The 19,215-nt window shown below is 37.2% G+C and overlaps 3 protein-coding genes across 4 annotated transcripts in view; 1 reads left to right on the top strand and 2 right to left on the bottom strand.

The window, feature by feature from the left end:
• Window positions 1-6,769, top strand: part of LOC113502068 (ADP-ribosylation factor 6) — a 33,016-nt gene extending 26,247 nt beyond the window's left edge. The window contains exons 2-6 of the mRNA XM_026883449.1: window positions 1,067-1,175; window positions 1,582-1,737; window positions 2,200-2,346; window positions 3,245-3,427; window positions 3,808-6,769. Coding sequence (XP_026739250.1) covers window positions 1,094-1,175; window positions 1,582-1,737; window positions 2,200-2,346; window positions 3,245-3,387 — 528 coding nt within the window. The 5' untranslated portion in view covers window positions 1,067-1,093 and the 3' untranslated portion in view covers window positions 3,388-3,427; window positions 3,808-6,769. The remainder of the gene's footprint in view (window positions 1-1,066; window positions 1,176-1,581; window positions 1,738-2,199; window positions 2,347-3,244; window positions 3,428-3,807) is intronic.
• Window positions 6,770-6,856: 87 nt separating this feature from the next.
• LOC113502067 lies at window positions 6,857-11,954 on the bottom strand. The gene is made up of 6 exons (XM_026883448.1): window positions 11,619-11,954; window positions 9,271-9,393; window positions 8,707-8,842; window positions 8,255-8,353; window positions 7,816-7,957; window positions 6,857-7,268 (listed from the first exon to the last, which is right to left on the bottom strand). Exons 1-6 carry the CDS (start codon window positions 11,811-11,813, stop codon window positions 7,100-7,102), a joined length of 864 nt encoding a protein of 287 aa, XP_026739249.1. The 5' UTR covers window positions 11,814-11,954; the 3' UTR covers window positions 6,857-7,099.
• Window positions 11,955-13,282: 1,328 nt separating this feature from the next.
• The window catches only part of LOC113501921, a 32,595-nt gene continuing 26,662 nt past the window's right edge, over window positions 13,283-19,215 (bottom strand). For both annotated transcript variants that reach the window (XM_026883234.1, XM_026883233.1), the window contains exons 8-13: window positions 18,362-18,495; window positions 17,410-17,578; window positions 16,820-16,927; window positions 16,141-16,249; window positions 15,327-15,475; window positions 13,283-14,211 (exon numbers count right to left, since the gene is read on the bottom strand). In XM_026883234.1, the coding sequence (XP_026739035.1) occupies window positions 14,095-14,211; window positions 15,327-15,475; window positions 16,141-16,249; window positions 16,820-16,927; window positions 17,410-17,578; window positions 18,362-18,495 (786 nt within the window). In that variant the 3' untranslated portion in view covers window positions 13,283-14,094. The remainder of the gene's footprint in view (window positions 14,212-15,326; window positions 15,476-16,140; window positions 16,250-16,819; window positions 16,928-17,409; window positions 17,579-18,361; window positions 18,496-19,215) is intronic.

Raw genomic sequence — 19,215 nt, forward strand, 5'->3', positions numbered from 1 at the left:
TGACTATAAAAATACACTCGTTTTCGGTAGGTATTATCTGAAGGTGAAAGGCTCGGTAGTTACTATTTTATTTATTATTCCCAGGCGAAAAATAAACAATATAAGTTGCTTGATACTTCAGTAATGAACAGTGGAATTTATAATGTACGAATATTTATCATAGTCATTTATTATTGACTCGTGTTCCTGCCTTTGGACAATGAATACCAATTACTTGTATTGCCATACAATTTGTGGTATTTTAACTACGTATTATTACGAAATATGAAGGAAAATGAATTGTTTCCATAATACTAATGTTACTTTAAGTTCTGGTCTCTTCAAATTTAAATCTGATACTATATTATGAACTTACTCAAGATGAAACCAAAATTACACGTCTGCATAAGAAAAAAAAGTTGACGTGGTCCGTAACTCAATCTATCTGTATATTAAAATGTCGATACAGGACAAAAATAACTTCTTTTCCATGATAGTCAATCAAACTTTTAATGATAGAGGATCGTAACAGCAATGTATTGGACCTCAAACCACCAACTTATTTCATTAAACTTCTGCAATGAGCCAATGTCTAAATTGGTATGTCAGCTCTGGAACATTTTTAATTGGTTCAAACTTTTTGCGACTTGTCAACACAAACTCACGAAACAATAACTCTTGTGTTTTTATGAAAGAATAAGCTACTCTTTGTTGTTTTAATTCCGACTAAATGGAGGCGCTGTTGTTCTTACATAATTTGTTTGTTGTCATTTTGTAATGGGTAAACTTTTTTTAAAGTTCTGTTGGTGTGTGATGTTCTATTCTGAATAATAATTAGGTCACTGCTCCAGTCTTTCATATAAGTAATTTCGGAAAAAAAAAACACAACTGAACCTTTTTACTTGGGTATTGCATTAGAATGTGTGGACCCAGAGTTCCAAAAGCAAGATTTTGCCGTTAGGGAAGTCAGACATCGCTCTTCACTGCACATACTGGCGTGCCACTTCACAATGTAATTAATCTTATTCATAAATTTTCTGAATCAAGTTATTTCACGTGTTTAATTGCCCTCTTTTTGTTTTTCCAGTTGTGCGGTTGAGGAGAGTTCAGCACAATGGGGAAGCTGCTATCAAAAATCTTCGGCAACAAGGAGATGAGGATATTGATGTTGGGCCTCGACGCTGCCGGAAAGACTAGTATCCTTTACCAATAAAACAAATTATATATACCATTGTTCTGCAGAGCAGGCTGCTGGGCAGAACAATGATGTAGCGACAATGTTCCTGGTCTCAAACATGCTGAGCAGACTAGGAACATAGTCGCTGTAAACATTTTATCTTATGACTCAGTACCTAAGCCAATTAAGTTAACATACAGGGGGAATCAGAAAGCTGCATTCACTCCAATAGATAATAATAATCAAGTATTGTGGTGCCGAAAGTAAATACTCTCGAGTAATCGATGTTAATATGTAACATAAAATTCAAAAGTATAAACTTTGAATTTGTCGTGAAATAGCGTACAAAAATAGAGTCAATCTTCTGCATATTAGTTTCTATTCAACATGTACAACAATAATATTTCCTTAAAATAATACTTCAGCTATTTTATATAAATTAAAATTAGGTCAGTCAGTCACAACGATACCTACGGTCGGTTTCAATGTCGAAACTGTAACGTATAAAAACGTCAAATTCAATGTATGGGATGTTGGGGGGCAGGATAAAATACGACCGCTTTGGAGGCATTATTATACAGGTAAATATCATTAGATTTAATCATATAAAATATGTTCAAAATTTATAATTATATGTTTATTTTACATATGAACAGTATTTTACTTAGTATTTCCGAACCAATATTCCTGAACAAACCTCATAACGTAATTGTTTAAACATTATTTTACTATAAAAACCGCTCTTTTCTCCCTTAATTGGTACTATTATATTACTGTCAGTAGCAAAAATAATGGTATAAGTATCCCTACAAAATTTTCCTAGTGCTTGAAATCTAAGACCAAAAAAGCAACTACAGAAATCATAGCATTTTATAACTTCTGAATTTGCTTTGAAACTCTTTTCGACTCCATCGAGGAAAAAAGTGACTTATGAACGAGATTACATTAATATAATTTAATATCACATACTATTCTTTGACTCTAAGAGTAAAACATTCAAACAAACATAGAACTGCATTAACATGAATACTTGCACTTTCCAGGCACTCAAGGTCTAATATTCGTGGTGGACTGCGCGGACAGGGACCGCATCGACGAGGCGCGCCAGGAGCTCCACCGGATCATCAACGACAGGGAGATGCGCGACGCCATCATACTCATCTTCGCTAACAAACAGGACTTGCCAGACGGTAAGCTATTTTTTATTTATTTTTGCCTTAACTCGTGGGAATCCTCATAGACAGGTGCCTCCAGGTCCCTCAGGATATTAAGCGGATAGAGCCAGACCCTTATTGACCTAACTAGAAACACCGTGTTGTCCATCTTGCTGTCTTCATGCACCGACCGCGGGCTTTCGCCGGCCAATAATAAGGGCCAGGGCCGCTTTTGCTTATCTTGTGGGCGAAAAAAAGCATCGAATTTCTCACCTCATACTGAATACCAGACAAGGAGTTCCATATCTTACTACTGATTTCTCCATCGAACCGCTCCCAGCCCTCCTTGTATGCATTCGATTCATATTTCCTCCGCTTTCTGGGTTCCCATTGTGTGGTGATCCAGTGTCTGATGTGCCCGGTAGATAAGCGAATATAATAATAAATTAAATGAGCAAGGAATCCCAAGCATTCGCCGCCCGTGAAATTATGCAACACAATTAGTTGCCAGGGTTAAAGATCAAGTAGTAAATAGTGACATGTTACGAGCCCATCTTAAACGAACCAACGACAATTCGCTTGACCCTTATTTAACCCCCATTTGACTTTCAAATTCTGTTTAAGAATACTTGTAGCCAGCTACAGGTCCTTACTGTCTATAGTTTACGATACTTTTCAAAAGCTAGTAGATAACTTGTTTTTAATATCCTGACTTTTATAGTAACTAATCGGGCACCCTCGATAAATACGCGTGAGTAAACCGTTTGCATCATTTAATCCGGACTTATTTGCGAGTTTTAGTAGTATAATTAGGAGTCCTCCCTTTCGAATAAATAGCTAAAAATATCTGTAATGAATTAACTTTTGCTTCAGTCTCTTTTATGTTTGAAAAATGTCCGAACAATATTAATGCAATCAATTAATAAATTTCCAGCAATGAAACCTCACGAGATACAAGAGAAGTTGGGTCTGACCCGCATCCGGGACCGCAACTGGTACGTGCAGCCGTCGTGCGCGACCACCGGCGACGGCCTGTACGAGGGGCTCACGTGGCTCACCAGCAACCACAAGTTATGAGCTGCAGAGTAGGCGGCCGAGTGCCGCCGCGCCCGCCACGGTCAGTACAAAACGTCAATTATAAGTTATTATGATTCTAAGTGAACAAAAATGCCACTGGCCACTTGTTGGTCAAGTGGTTCGTAACCCTGACTGCTATATCAGATGTCATGGGTTGAATCCCCACACAGGAAAAATATTTGTGTGATGAGCACGATCATTTGTTTAGAACAAATGATCCATGCTTTTTTATATCAGTCAGCAATACCAATATAAAGTATGATTCTGCAACTAAATTTAAGTCTAAATTGAAAGCTTCAGATTCTGGACCTTCTTTATAAGAAAACTTCTGGTGTACTAATTAATAGACTTCACAGACTTAAAAATCACACAAACTGTTTCTTTTTTTAAATATTAATCGTTTCTTCTCTCTCATTCCAGGTGAGGATGTCGATGCCATTTAATTTAAGTAAGCGCCCGTGTGCCGGAACAAGCAACGTCATTGTGAATACCAGTGTTGATTCTATATAATGGTTATACAGACATAAACGCTCCAGTGAAGGTGCGAGAGACTGTCCGTGTGAACACAACGTTAGATAGCAAGCAAGCGAACGCTTGTCACAAAATCAATTATTCCATATTTAAAAAGAAAACAAATTTAGAATGTTTTGTTGTAACGATATTCGATTATTTTTTTATGTTATTTAAAGAATTATTACATAAAGTAAAATGATTTTTTTATTTAGTTTAATGTTTACCTCCTTTGTATAGTAAGGTAGAATAAAGTTTCTAATGCATTATTGTTGGTAATCGAGGACTATGTATGGATGATCGCAATATTGTTTATTATGGATATTTAAGTGATAGCTATGCACGCTGCGTAGGTCATTGGTATGATGTAGCTTGACTGTCGTTACTCCCACTGTCCCGATACACAGAATACTAAACGAGATGACTTATCCGCATCTTTGAACATTCATAATACGATTAAGTTTGACACATTGATAACTTTATATTTTGTTATGTGTATGTATTTATTTTTAATATTTGCACTTGAAATATTATAATCATATTTGTTAAAGTGATGCTTCATATGCCTCCTATTGTGGTTAAGTAATGTAAAAACAGGTCGGTTTGGCATTTCATAGAGACTTCCAGTGTTTCATAGTGACTAGCTATTTTATCAACTTATTGTATACTTAATAAATATATTCTTTTATCCTGCAGTTTTGTTGCTTATTGTTTTAACATACTCGCAGCGGTCATATAAATCCTCAGTAGATCAATATTAGAATCTTTGTGGTAAATACATAAAACATGTCACAAAAGTTAGTCCTGAGATTATAAAAAAAACATCTTTATGTAAATGAAATCATTTTGTTATTTTATTATTATTAAATCTATTTTGACTATTTTTTAAGTCTTCAGGTTTTGACATTTATATCTTCGTCTATAATTTCCACGTGATTTCTTCAGTCAAGCTATACTCATACAAGAATGTACATATTAAAGCAATGTATGTACATATTGAAGAGTATTTTTATTACTGTCGCCTGTTCGAATGTTGATTTTTGTATGCAACTTTTTTAAGACAAAATCACTATGTATGTTCGCCAATGTATTATTGCTTTCTGCTTTCAATGTTAATCTTTGGACGGTGGTATAGGAGCGCTTTACTGAGACGACGGCAATCTCGACAATGTTACACATGGCTCAGTTATTTGAGATTGATTTTGCGTGACGATATTATGTATTATGAACTTGCTAATGTGTTGATTTATGAAGGCATTCTTTTTCTACTTGTTGAGTTCGAGGGCATCGTGCTGCGTTAGCAGGACACATTTCTGTGAGATTCTTGAATAAACCTAATACTCTTTGCTTAAATTCAGTATGGCTTGCTGCGTATAGAAGGCCGCGAACAATTTTCATTCGATGATTTTCAATTTCAATTGATGTTGTTCCTAATCAAATTTCTGCCTGTTTATGGGAGTTTTGTAGTTTGGAACGTCTGAGTAAAGCGATCAATAATATGAAACCGTGCCAAGTAGGTAGTCAGTTCAGGGACCATCTAATTTTGTAAATATGGCTCTTGAATGGACCTTGAAATGAGATTTTTGTAGCCAATTATTAATTTTTGATAGCTTCGTGTGTAATGGCCTTTGCCGGCATCGTGATTCGCTTATACAAAGGCTGATATAAACGCAAGTGCAGTAACGATGATCATATGATCAGTTAATAAATCACCAATTGAAGTGCTATCGTAACGCCACCTGCTAGCCGGGTCTACTAACAAAACAAAAAGAAAAGCGTTGCATTGTGAAATGAAGTGAATTAGTGACTAAAAAACTTTTTTTCATACGATCTTTGAAAGATTTAGGCTAAAATTTGGAAATGTGTGAGACTATGTCCCAGAGTATTTATGTCATATACAAGGGCTGCTGCTATAAGTGCGTAGTGTACTGAAGTATAGTAAGAGACTCCGTAATATAAGAATGATATTGATTAGTACCATTTTTCGACCTGTTCAACGAATCAGACTAGCATGTTTGGAAATATAGGAAATTGGTTGAAACGAAGCGTTTAAAACACGTACGTCGGGTCGAGGGTACAATTACAATTATTATTTAGTAACTCTATAGCGGGCCCAAGAACTACTATGTTCTACCACACTAAAAAGATAAAATTATCACAAATTACTGCCCGGCCAGTATTTAGATGGTACCACGTAAATAGCTAATCGTGGCCATTGTTTTACAATAGGGGCGGGTTTACTCTTATAAACCCGCCCCTATCAGTCGTATAGAATCAATTAGGTTGAGTGCAGTTAGTGTAAAGGGGTGGCACTATGAATTTGAAAGCAGTACGGACGACAATAATCACAAACATAAGATCGACTAGCGCCCTAACTTGCACTAACCTAATACTTTGTTGCTACAACATACATGTCAATCGAAATTAGCTCTTATTTCTAGGTCCATAGCCTAAAAACTCAAACATCACACTTGATTGTACTGATTTACTTGTCAACTTGTCGGTCTGAATTTTGTAATTACGAGTAAAGTACGAGGAACGCCTATGTTATCTTTTTTCTGTTAAAACTCACCTATACTTTGTGATATAAATATATTTCATAGAACTTAATAATGTATGATTATTTTCTAGAATATTTATGAGTTCGATGCTAATACTCTGGAACGTGTAATGTTTTTTCAAATTTAGAACTGATATACTTTGATAATCAATTTTAATATAAAGTGCAATTAAAATTCCTAGCAAGTATTGCACGAAGGTGTAAAAATAATTATATATCACACAATCGGGGGGTTGATTGCTCGGGAAACGTAACGATTACAACCTATTGTATGGTTATTGTAGAGAGATAAATTCAATATAAATTCACCCTTTAAACATTTAGTTTTATTCCTGCAGATTACATGAGGCAAGACGCAATTACTGACATTTACCAACTAAGCAATATGAAAACATGGTATACAATATAATCATAACTTTAATTCAGACTTAATTGGGATAAAAATAAAATCAAAATTTCTTAATAAAGTCGCTGATCATCCAGTCCATATACATGACCATTCTACCAATTTTTTTTCTAGAGAATCGCATCAGCTTCGTCATCTGGCGACGTGCTTTTGAGCCGATACTTCGTTTTACGTTAAACTTCATTAAATCCTTATAATTTGTACCTTAGTGCGTTGTGATAAGGTTAGCGTTGGATCTAACTGATGCTTTGGTCTGTGGAGGTTGTGGTGATGGAGGAGACTGCGGTGACGTCATCGTAGCGGGGAGGGAGAATGATTTGGAGCTCTTCGTTGAGCTGCACTTCTTCGTCGGGAACTATGTCGTCTGGCACGCGGGTGTCGTACTCTTCGTTTGCAGATATAGCGCTGCGAAACAAAAGTTTTTAAATGTCAAAAAATGGCAGAAACTGATATCTCAGCATTTTTTTTTTCTAAACATAATTAAAATACAGATTGTCATGAAGATAACGTCTGTGTTCTGAAGTAAATATAGCATACGTTGCAAATATTATAATACAAATTCAATCTATACTAATATATAAAGCTGAAGAGTTTGTTTGTTTGAATGCGCAAACCTCAGGAACTACTGGTTCAAATTGAAAAATTACTTTTGTGTTGAATAGACCATTCATCGAGGAAGGCTTTAGGCTATACACCACGCTGCGACTAATAGGAGCGAAGATACAATAGAAAATGTGGAAAAAACAGGGCAGGTATAAATCATAACCTATAATTATCTTCTAACCACGCGGGCGAAGTCGCGGGGAACAGCTGGTTAGCTATACAGGGTGGAAGGGACGTCATACCGATCCCGTAGTCCAGGGGTTCTGGACATGATTCAGACCCCCAGCGTTGGAATTCTTCATCGGTCTTTTGCTAGGTGGTATCAATTATTCAGACTGTATTGACTAACTCAAGCTGGTCGCCGGCGCGGGCCCCCGCTAGCACGGACGTGTAGAGCCTCGCCCTGGCGCCGTGCAGCCGCATGCCGGCCGGCACGTCCTCCGCGCCCGACAGAATCTTCAGTATCCTATGTAATGCGTTCGCGCCGTTACCTGAAACCATAGTCTCTTTGATCTTATAATTACTAGCTATAATTTATTATTAGGAAATCTGTCATTATTAAAATCAATCAACCATCTTTTCTCAAAATATTTAGCTTGGCTTCCACTCTAACAGATGCAGAAGTACAGTGTTTTACAAGAAGCGAATGTCTATCTGATTTCAACTCAGTATCTCCGGCAACACGATACCTCCTAGTTTAGAATCGTTTTGGGCAAAAAAGGTGTCAAAGAATAATAATCTGAAAAAAAATGAAGCCCCTTCGTAAAAAGCTACTAAACAATAGTCACCCTCTTCTGTTTTGCAAATTTCCTTAATATTTATGATATCCTTTCCTTGACCGTTCTCATCTGGTGGTATCGAATCTTTTAATGATTCGTCTCGAGTGCCTGTAATTAAATAATAAAAAATGATGTCGCCATAAAATGAAACATGCAGCTAAGTAAGCCCTACTGAGCCAGTGGGACTAGTCTGAAAGGGTTATAGCGGCCCTGGTACACAAAAATAAAAGTAGTTCTAGTCAGCAAAATCTAACCATCACTTCCTTCTCAAATTTAAGTGGGAGCAGTCATTTTATAATTTCTCATAAAAAAAGACATTAAATAAGTAAGCTATAATATAAGATATCACCGACTTTCAACTTGGTGATGTTAAGGAATCATAGTTGATATGCCATAGTTGAAAAATAGGTTTTTAAGCATAAAATATTTGAACATAAATATTTATACCTAGACATACGTACTAGTTTTGGAGAGTTCTATCGCCGGTAAATCAGCGTAGCCACGGAACAACGTTTCCAGTTCATCGGGCGACATGCGACGCAGGTACGGGACACGCTTGAGGTCGGGCCGGTGAAGGCTCCGAAAAGAGTTACGATGCTGAAGAGGAAATACTGATTAAAATACAGTTTTAAAACACCCGTTTGTAGTTAATAAATCAGGTATGTTACTAGACTTGTTTCTGAAATATAAATACATAAGTAATGAACATGGAGGATCATGCTATTATACAAATAGGTTGGTATCTCCTTTAGTGAGCACTTAGCGTAAACTACAAGCTATTAAGGGTGTTATTTTTTACTTCTAAGCATTTAATCACTAGGCTTTGGTAGGCTTAGAGCCAGACAAACTTCGAAGATTCTATCAACTAGACCTAATGGATATCTAAGTAGGTACCTATCTATGGATGGCGTTGATGTACCTATGGGCTTGTGAAGGGTTCGTAGCGAAAATCAGTCGATTTGCTAGATAGAAAATTAAGGCACAAGCTGCCGTTGTAAGTACTAAGGAAATACAGTATTGTTTACCTTGACGAGGCCGGGCGGGACTTGCATTCTCTCACAGGCGCGTGACATACTCAAACATTGTATCACGCTGTCATGTTTCACCGAGATTGCTGAAAGTCCGCTGCGTACCAGATCTTCGTTTATCTGTTGTTAGGCACTTATGTTAGTCGGGAATCATGTAGAACCCATATTAATTTGGGGATGGAGTAATAATAAACAACGAAACAATTTGTAATAGTCGGTTATAGGTATATCTGTCTAGAAATTCAAAAGACTAAATAAAGTGAGTTGCGAATTCAGGCTTGAAGCTTGAAATTGAAGGTTTTAGTGACCTAATGGAAACAATCTGGCACACAAAAGTAGTATACCTATGATATATATAATGCAAGGGTTTTATTATAGAGAACTAACTTTAAATATACATCGTTGATCTAAAAACAATTTTAATAAATATTATTCGCTATCCGAGTTTTTAGATTCTAAAGTAAGCAAGTAGGTAGACGTGTCCTCCCAGAGGACCTACACTCCAATTGTTAGTTTTAGAAAACTTACTATATTGACCAACACTGATTCAAAAACTACAAACTTCTGCGACCATCACATAGGAATTGGAACTTGTCCGTCACGTTTGCTATTTATTGAATAGGTAGGTATCTGCGATGAATCAACTTTCTGAATGTATGGATACTTTTATATTGGGCAGCATCAATCAGAGGCAGACAGGACTGTATTCATTTGGGGTGTCTTTCACATAGTAATAAGTACCTAGTATAAGTAAACGCTGTAAATGTCCCTTTTAACGATAGGGATGATTGACGGACTTTGGAAATGAAATCTATGAAGAAATTACTAAATAATACGTTTTATTGAAATGGAGGTTTTAATGAATTTTGTCATACACGGTGATTTTTTAGTCGTCTTACAAAAGCAGCCCAGTTCATGTATCTGACGTAAAATACCCCTAGGCGTGATTATTATTTTTTTATTATTAACTAAGATACGAAGAAAAATTAAACTAGAGAAATCTGAAATATACTCTTTAAAATGATAAAAACGCCGCCGTCCGCGCCCCTCACCATCGTTACAAGGCTCGGACCGCGCTCGCAACAGAGCTGTGTTTCTAAAAAAACTACGAATTGCATCATAATATTGAAAAAAAAATGGATTTTAAATTTATGCAAATCTCATAAATACCTATTTTGTTTATCATGAACGTGTTCTAGTCATTGGATACATGAACTAGGCTGCTTTTGTAAGACGACTAAAAAATCACGGTGTATAAAGTCTTACCAGCCAGTCAGATAGATAACCAAAAAATATCGGAAGATGATAAAGAAGTTTTTAATTTACAGACAAGTGACGTTATTAGCTTCCACTTCCATACGTTTAACCTTTTATCTGTTTCATTTATAGATAGAAACAAAATTTCGTCTGCTAATCCATTATACCTATAGGTAGGTACCGCCAGCCACTTATTTTCGCTTCATGAAACTGCTCGGCTTACAAATCTGCTATCCATCATAACCTAGTTTTGAACACCAACCTAACAACTTCGAATAGGTACCTATTGTAGCTTTTGGTAGGTACCAATTTTAATGGAAATAGGCATTATTGTGTCCAAAATTCATTCAAGGTCTCGAAATACATCCTCCTTTCAAATCCTAATAATACCTAAGTATTTAAAGTAAATTCAACTGAATCCTCGAATTTGTCGTTATCGCAGTGAATGAACTGAGATGAAAGCTTTCATTGGCGTCGAGGGCAATTTCACAAATTACCTCCCCGAGTCCCCAAAACTAGGTATTTATGTATTTGACTTGTTTCGTCGGGCAGAACATTTTACGACCTTAATGAATATTCTTAGACCGTTCCTAAAAGGTCTAACACGAATTGGGGTCTTACTGCGGAACTTGTGGAGTTAGAGCAGGTTTTTTTCGATTTTCTCTCGTCTATGTTTGAATGTTGAGATCTTTTGAAGAAACTGTTCCTACAAAATACCTATACATGATTAAAAAGAAAGTTTTGGATCATTTTTTTAATCGCCTTAGTTTAGGGTAGGTACTGTGTTTTTCTGCGTACAAATCAAATCCCTCTGAATGTAAATGCACTTAGTTATTCCAAGTAGTTTTGTTCCAGTTACACCCATACCAATATATCTATCGGCGACGTTAGTTCCAGACTCTAGTGATACAGTTGTGTTGTACACTATACAAGACAGGTAGAGTCAGCAGCAGATATATGGTAACACAATCCCATTAACAGTACCTATGCTACATTTTTGACACGACGTGGCCTTCTGTTAATAGCAAGTCATAAAATTTGATAGTCTGCAGTTGTGTTGTGCTGTTGCTGACCATAGTACCACGTACCTGTAGCTCTCTGCCTTCGCAGCAGGGCACGAGCGGTGGCAGTTCCTCCTTCAGTTTGTCGGCCGAGTTGAGCCCAGTGGTCACGTTATCGCCGCTCGCCACTGGGTTCATCAGCAGCAGGGACGCGTCCGACGATCGCTTCTCCTTAACCTCCATATTCTCCAATAGGTCCTTTACACTCATGCTGGTGCACATGCTTCCTATTCCTCACGGTCATCAACAGTATTGTTCTCGTGTTGTAACTGCATCACTGTTTTTTTTTTGCATCCTGTTGTGGTGTGTTCGATTTTTTTGTTCACATTGTTATTGGGATTTTGACGTATAATGACGTTTCGATTTTTAAAAGGGTGTATGGGTTTTTTGTTGGTTATGTGCCAATTTAGTTTTAGATGTTGAGACTTCTTGGTTGGTTACAAAAAAGGTTTACTTGAATGAGGATAGTTGGTGAAATGTAAGTTGTGGACAGGCTTTTATTGTAATTTTAGATCACGTAAAACTGAATGTACCTAGTTACTAAATTAAAAAAGATAAGTAAGTGTTTCTTCTTGAAACACTCCGTATTATTATTATAGGTATTTGTAGTTTTTAGTAGTGGCAACAGAAATACATTAGGTAACCGTATCACTTTCTTGTAAAGTAGACCTCAGACCTAAGACCATGAGATTCAGTTTCGTCACCGATGGACAGACAGCGAAGCCTTAGAAATAGGGTTTAGCTACTATTATACCTATGTGCGGAACCCTTACATAACACTACCTATCTTTATTCTCAAAATAAAGGGTCCTAATATGAACCGGATTGTTTCACCAAGCAGTCTCAAGCACCTAAGATCCAATTTCCACACAGTATCGGAGCATTGTTTCGCATTCAGTCCATACACACTACTTTAGTTCAATCTACATCCCAAAGAGGTTGGTTAACTAAAACTTGGGTAAGATAAATGTAGTGTATCGGACACTGGGCACGTAGCAACACTTGATCAAAATTACGCCCTTGAGGAAAAATAAGGGCGCGTTCCCACTGTCACGTAACGATTTATTAATCATTCCAGTACTGTCGATGTCGTCTCTAGCCAACCCTAGTTTACTGTAGTTTTTGCGTTTGGATGTAATTTGTCTATAACTAGCCCAGCAAACTTTGCCATACAAAGTAGTTCTAGGGAAAACAAAAATAAGTAAATAGGGCTATGAATAATGTCTTATTCTCAGACCTACCTATTAGGCACACAACATTTCATTAAAATCGGTCGAGACGTTTGTTTGTTGAATTTCGTACACCGTGTCATGAGTTTCATATATTAGATATCATACATATCTAATATATGAAACTCATGACACGGTGTATTTAGAAATACGATAAACTCATGGTTCCTTAGCGTTCCAGCGACGTCCTCGTCTTCTTTATTATTTGTCGCACCCTTAAAACGACACGATAACTATCTGAACAGTGGGCTCTCGCCCTTGCGGACATAGCCTCAGAATGAATTGGCTGAAGCGATTTTTGTTTTCAAACTGCTCGAAACTTAGGTTATGAGGATTGGATTTGCAGAAACCATATTCAAAAAGAACCGTATAAAAAAGAGGTATCATTTTGTTAGGTATATAGAGACTTATGTAGCATCACAAACAACTAGTAAGAGTTCAGGAAGAAATTAAACTAGGAAATATTATTTCATATTATAATTACTCCAAAAATTAATAAAAACAAAACTACAAACAACACTAAACAAAAAACGCGAACAATTAAATGGCATCACAAATTGTATAGCAATACAAAAGAGATCTCGATAACTTGCAATCAATTTGGTTAAAGCCAACTAAGGTTGCCTACTTTGGCGCCAAAAGTTTTTTTTTTATTTTCATTTTAGTTATAAATCGAGACCGGATTACATGGAAATTAAATACGTTCCCCCAATAAACGAATTATTTTAATATGTCCGAAAAACAAATAATATCATAACATCTTCAATAATTCGCAGAAAACAGCAACCTAGTATTATCCTCACCAGGACATAATTTACATTACATAAAAAAACGTATAATTTACGTAACAACGTCATACTATACGTAGTCAGTTGTAACTAGGTACATTGGTGTAAAACTTGAATATTTTTTTGTAACTTGCAGGATTAAATTGTGCGAGAGAAAATGTGCAAAAGCAGCATTTTATAGTGAGCTACAAAAACATAGATCACTTGTAATCTCGCCTTGATAAACACCTGCGTTAACTATCAATCTCTGACTCCATACTTGGACAAGACTTGATTTTTTTTTGAGTACAAAAAATATTTTTACTATGTTTTGCCGTTTACAAATAACAAAATATTTTTTTTTGGGTTTTCACGTAAAAATGCTGACCCGTGAGTCGCATTTGGCGGTATTTTCGCAGTCTAAGCATGTTTTGCATAAAATCCGGTCTCTAGTCATAACAGTTGAATTATCAGTCCATTAATAAGACAATGTTCAAGCAAAATCCTTTACAAGGAGCCGGTTTCGCTGTGGGCCAGCCTAGGCCTGACTTCGAGCGCCTGGATCTGGCCAGGCACGTAAAAGTCCTCCGTCTTCTCGTCAGGATCGGGAAATAAGGCGTCATCCTGGAATTAAAAATAACGTACATACTCCAAAATTACACTTCCTATTAGAGTATTTTTGTCCTCAAATGACAAGTCAACTTGAGCTAGACTTTTATAGTATGATTCTTTATTGGAGATGTGCTATGAGTGAAAAACCTTGATCTCTTTGAGCAAAAAAAAAACGTAGAGCATATTGACAGCCTTAAGGATCAGATTACACACATTGTGTATCAAGTGCGATAAAAATAAATAAAATTAAAGTAAAAACAAAAAAATAAATAAATAAACGCACCCAAAAATCCCAAGCGACGGAATGTCCGCGTTCAATATTCAGGGTTGCGGTTCTGAATTCTCTACCGGTTTCTCTACCGTTTCCTCTACTTTCTCTACACTTTTCTGTAACGCTTTCTCTAAAGATTTCTGTAATGCTTCCTGTAACTGTTTCTCTTTCATTTCCTGTGCCAAGGTTAAAACGTTACACATCTTACAGATACTCGATAGCATTTAGGTAAAGCCTTATATCCACTAGGCGATGTAACGTGTTGTAAGTCAGAGCGGAAGTTTTGTCTGGCAGTATACACGTCCGTTCATGCATGCATCTGTACTCGGCAAAACGTTGAAAAGACTACAGCCACGTCTCAATTTTAGATAACAGATGCACATTTAATAATTATTAGTACTGCAACATGTTGCATATCACGTGTTGTGCGTCAAGTATTGCCTAGTGGATACCAGGCTTGATTTGTATCAGCAGTCGCAACCACGTGAGCAACAATCAATTAAAGGAAAAGTGAGAAGCGTTTATTTATTTATTTAACTAATCGAGTAACAACACCGAATCGTTAGGTCTAAAATGCTCGCGTGATGCTAATGCTACAAGATTACCAGTAACGTATCAATACAAAATTGCTAGGCTTGGCGACACTGTCTTCTGCCAGGCTAATTTCTGGCTGTGGAGGCAGCAACAACAGCGGCAACAGCAACAAATTCCACGATTGTATAGTTTTAGCGGGAGCTCGTCCTACCTCTTACAACTCACCGCTTTTCCAGTGCCATGGTAAGTATTTAACCAAATAGTAAGACAAGCGTGTGACGACGACACGAGTGCGAGTCAGTAGCGTAGGGTGTTGACGTACCTTCCTCTCGTGCTTGATCTCCCGCTGCAGCGCCTTGAGGATGCGGTACGTGAGGAACTCGCTGGTACGGCGGACGTCGGCGCAGTCGGCGTGCACGCGGTTGTCAACCACCGCCAGCGCCAGCCCCTCCACCGCCTCGCCCCACTCCACTATACGTGACAAACGTTTTAATGTGACGTAATAAAATGCTAAATCTTGACGGCCACTGTAATCACTAGTGACCATCACGAATCACCTCCCTGATGACCTACGAGCTACGTGTTGCGGATAGGAATCTTGCATGGTTCAAGTACTTTTTTGGGTGTTGTTTGTGTAGGTGCTAAATAACCCCTCCCTTCTCCCCTGAAATCTATACTAATATATAAAGCTGAAGAGTCTGTTTGTTTGTTTGAACGCGCTAATCTCAGGAACTACTGGTCCAAATTGAAAAAATCTTTTTGTGTTGAATAGACCATTAATCAAGTAAGGCTTAAGGCTATAAACCATCACGCTACGACTAATAGGAGCGAAGATACAATGGAAAATGTGGAAAAAACAGGGCAGGTATAAATCAAAACCCACGGGGACGAAGTCGCGGGCAACAGCTAGTATTTTGATAATTGGTCAAGCATTCGTATGCATTCATGTTGCTTTGCATTGGTGTCTAAAAGTAGAGAAAATCAATGGTAACAAAACATGATCACTGATTGTTACACTCCTTATTTCTGCCATGTAATGCTCGTAACAATAAAGTTTTTCTGTGATGAATTACGCGGTGGATTGAGCGAGAGTGTGAAAGAGCTGTAAAAAAATCAAATCATTTCAGTAAACTCACTGGGGTGTCTCATGTGCGGCAAAGTTACTTTCCCAATGTCGAGATCCATGCCTTTCTGGACCTTTTGACTCACTGATCTCGATAATAGTTTCGCAGAAGCGTTGATCATCTATAAATTACAAATGAAAATTGTGTGTTACAAAATGTTCCCGAAAATATATGTTCGTATTGCACACCAGCTGAAAATCTGGTTAATATTTTATCCAGAAATAATTATTTTTCCCGACACTTCGAAAAATCATTTTATACAAAAACAAAATGATTAAGCAAACGTTAATTTTAACCCGAAACTCATTCAACAAAAAGTATAAATGTCAGGACAAAAGCAAAGACAATTAGGAACCGTTGTCGGAAGAAATCACTGGGCAATCTTTGTTAATGACATTTAGTTGATAAACGTTTGTCAATTTATTTCCTAAAACAACAATTTTCGAGTTTGCCTTCACTTCAGCAAAAGTCAAAAGTACGTCTTGATAAACGGGATCACAAAAAAAATAATAATAATAATACTTAATATATTTCTACCATATAGATACCACATAGATAATTCTACCATAAAAATAAATATTGCACCGAGTCTCTGATTTTCTTTTTTTGAAATCTGTGCAAGAGTCTAAACATTTTTAGCACACTTGTCTCTACTGTATATACCTAGGTAGTTTTTAAATATCAGCGATACCTCAAGAAGTTTCCTCCTCTCTGGAAGGAAGGCGCCCATAGCCACAGGGTCGGGTAAGTCCTCCACACGGTCCGCGAACGTCACTTCGGCCAGTTTCGTTTTCGACGGCTGTAAAGAAATGTCTTTGCGTTATCCCAAATTGAAACTGGCTTAAATTCATTAAAACTAAAGCTCAGAAGCAGTTCGTTCCATTTTCGATTGCCACCACCGCAATTCCGTAAAGGCCCGATGAATCTAGCTGCTCACAACGTAAGGTGACCACCTATTTTAGTGTACACACAAATCATTTTCTCTCCTTTGTTGTGTTTTCTTTGATATACTAAATTCATCATACAAAATCACTTCACTGACCACTGTAATTTAGTTTTACAATAAATAGTATGCCGATCTATTCTCCCCAGGTATATAGCCTTCCTTCCTAGCAGATCTATTAAAAAATTACACAGTGCAAAATGTCACCCAGAGGTGCTTTGTGTAGGTACTTTGGCGCTGTAAAGTTGAATGTAACAGACAGACGTTTTAGAACGGTAGGTACTGAACTACGTGTCATAACCTCATACGGCTTTTAATATAAAGAGCAAGTAACATACAACAGGTGTGGGCGGTCTGTCCTTAACACTCTTCAAGTCGAAATCGACCTCTTCCTCAGCGGGGATCTTAATGATGTCACCGAAGTTTATGGAAGCGCTCCTCGCCGCGTTCACGAACTGGCGCGCCAGCTCCGTCGCCACTTGGACGGACCAACGCGGCGGCTTCGGGCTGTGCAAGAGTTACAAGGATATTAGAATTGAAATCGGATCTTTTTTTATACATGCCTAGCCTGTTGGTACAATACTTAGTAGACCCAACCCAGGGTGCTAATTAGTTGATTTCCACTTCTCAGAATCGACATCCGTGCTATGACGAGTTTTGGAAATGATATTCCGTAGTTGGACTTAATCTCAAACTGTCATTGTTTTAAGCCTTTGCACAAAAAGTCAACACATTTTACCAGGATAGATTTGGTACATGAAGCCAAAGATTTTCTAGCCTTTTTTTGGGGAAATCGTGAACCTACGATTTAAAAAAGATTTCACACAAATAGAAATAAATAATTAACATTTACATTTATGATTCGCAAAGTTTTGGGCGTGGGTGTAACTGACACGGGCTTCACGCAAAGTTCATGTTGTTTAATTTTAGAAACTCAAATAAACCGGCATTTTCTTGAAACACGTGTCATGGAATCAACAAATAGGAAAACTTGAAACCTTGACACGTGGATTAATTTTTTACCAAAATATATCTACTTATTTTATTAATAGATTTTATTGTAAGGGAATAAAATAGGATTGAGAAGGCTTTATTAAAAAAAAAGCGGTATTTAAAATCCCACATTAACACCTGTCGGAAACCAAAGCAACCCTCGTGTTCAATCATCAATTCTCATGCCAAGATTGCCTCTGTCCGGATCGCAATCAGGTCACACCAGATAAAATATCACCTAATTGAATCAGAAACCCTTATCACCACAACCACGAAACTTGGTCTCCGATCTCTTACCGTTTCTTCGCGGCGACGGGTCTGATGTTCCTGAAGAACACGGCGCCGGCTCGGTTGTGCACGACGCGCTCGACGTCGCCGAGCAGCAGGTGCACGCGCCGGCGAGCGAACTCCATTACCGCCGACTCCAGAATCTGTATATAACAGATGTACTGTATATAAAGGATGATTTTACATGTATAGAGATTAAAATAATATCTTCTGGAGAAATTATTATAAAGGCACGGCTTTTCTATTATTGGTATATTTTATTTGTGAACTATCTCTGCCTTTGGCCAAGATACATTTCTATATAAGATCGTTAACGTCACTAGAAAACACTTGTATCTAGGAGATGAGCAATCCGAAGTCAGGTCGAAATTTGAGCGTTATTTATTGACTTAAACGATAGTACAAATTTAATGATCCTTCAGTGTCTTGGCTAGAGGGGCTAATTTGAGCATTTATAAGTGTATTCATAATAATATGATACCCTTCTACTATTACTATATTGTTTTAATTGCACGCGATAAATTAACCTTTGGAATACAAAAAAGGATTTATTTTTTAACGCATTTTTATATAACTTGAACCCTTCATTTTCAAAAGCAGGTAAGATCTATTACATCCCTTCCTGACGAGGCAAATAGTTTACAAATAAATAACACATACCAATATACTTAAATTTTGATTCTACTCAATGGCTGGCATTTATATTTATTACTGTGCAATCAAAACGTCCTTAATAAGGTTATGAATCAGTTGGCGATATCTAGACGTCGATTAATCATTCCCGACACGATTTGCAAGGAAGGCTCGCTTATTACTGTAATCAAAATCCGATTGAATCAACATATTGCTTAATGAAAATTAAT

This window comes from Trichoplusia ni, chromosome 16 (assembly GCF_003590095.1).
Source record: "Trichoplusia ni isolate ovarian cell line Hi5 chromosome 16, tn1, whole genome shotgun sequence".
NCBI classification, from domain to species: Eukaryota; Metazoa; Arthropoda; class Insecta; order Lepidoptera; family Noctuidae; genus Trichoplusia; species Trichoplusia ni.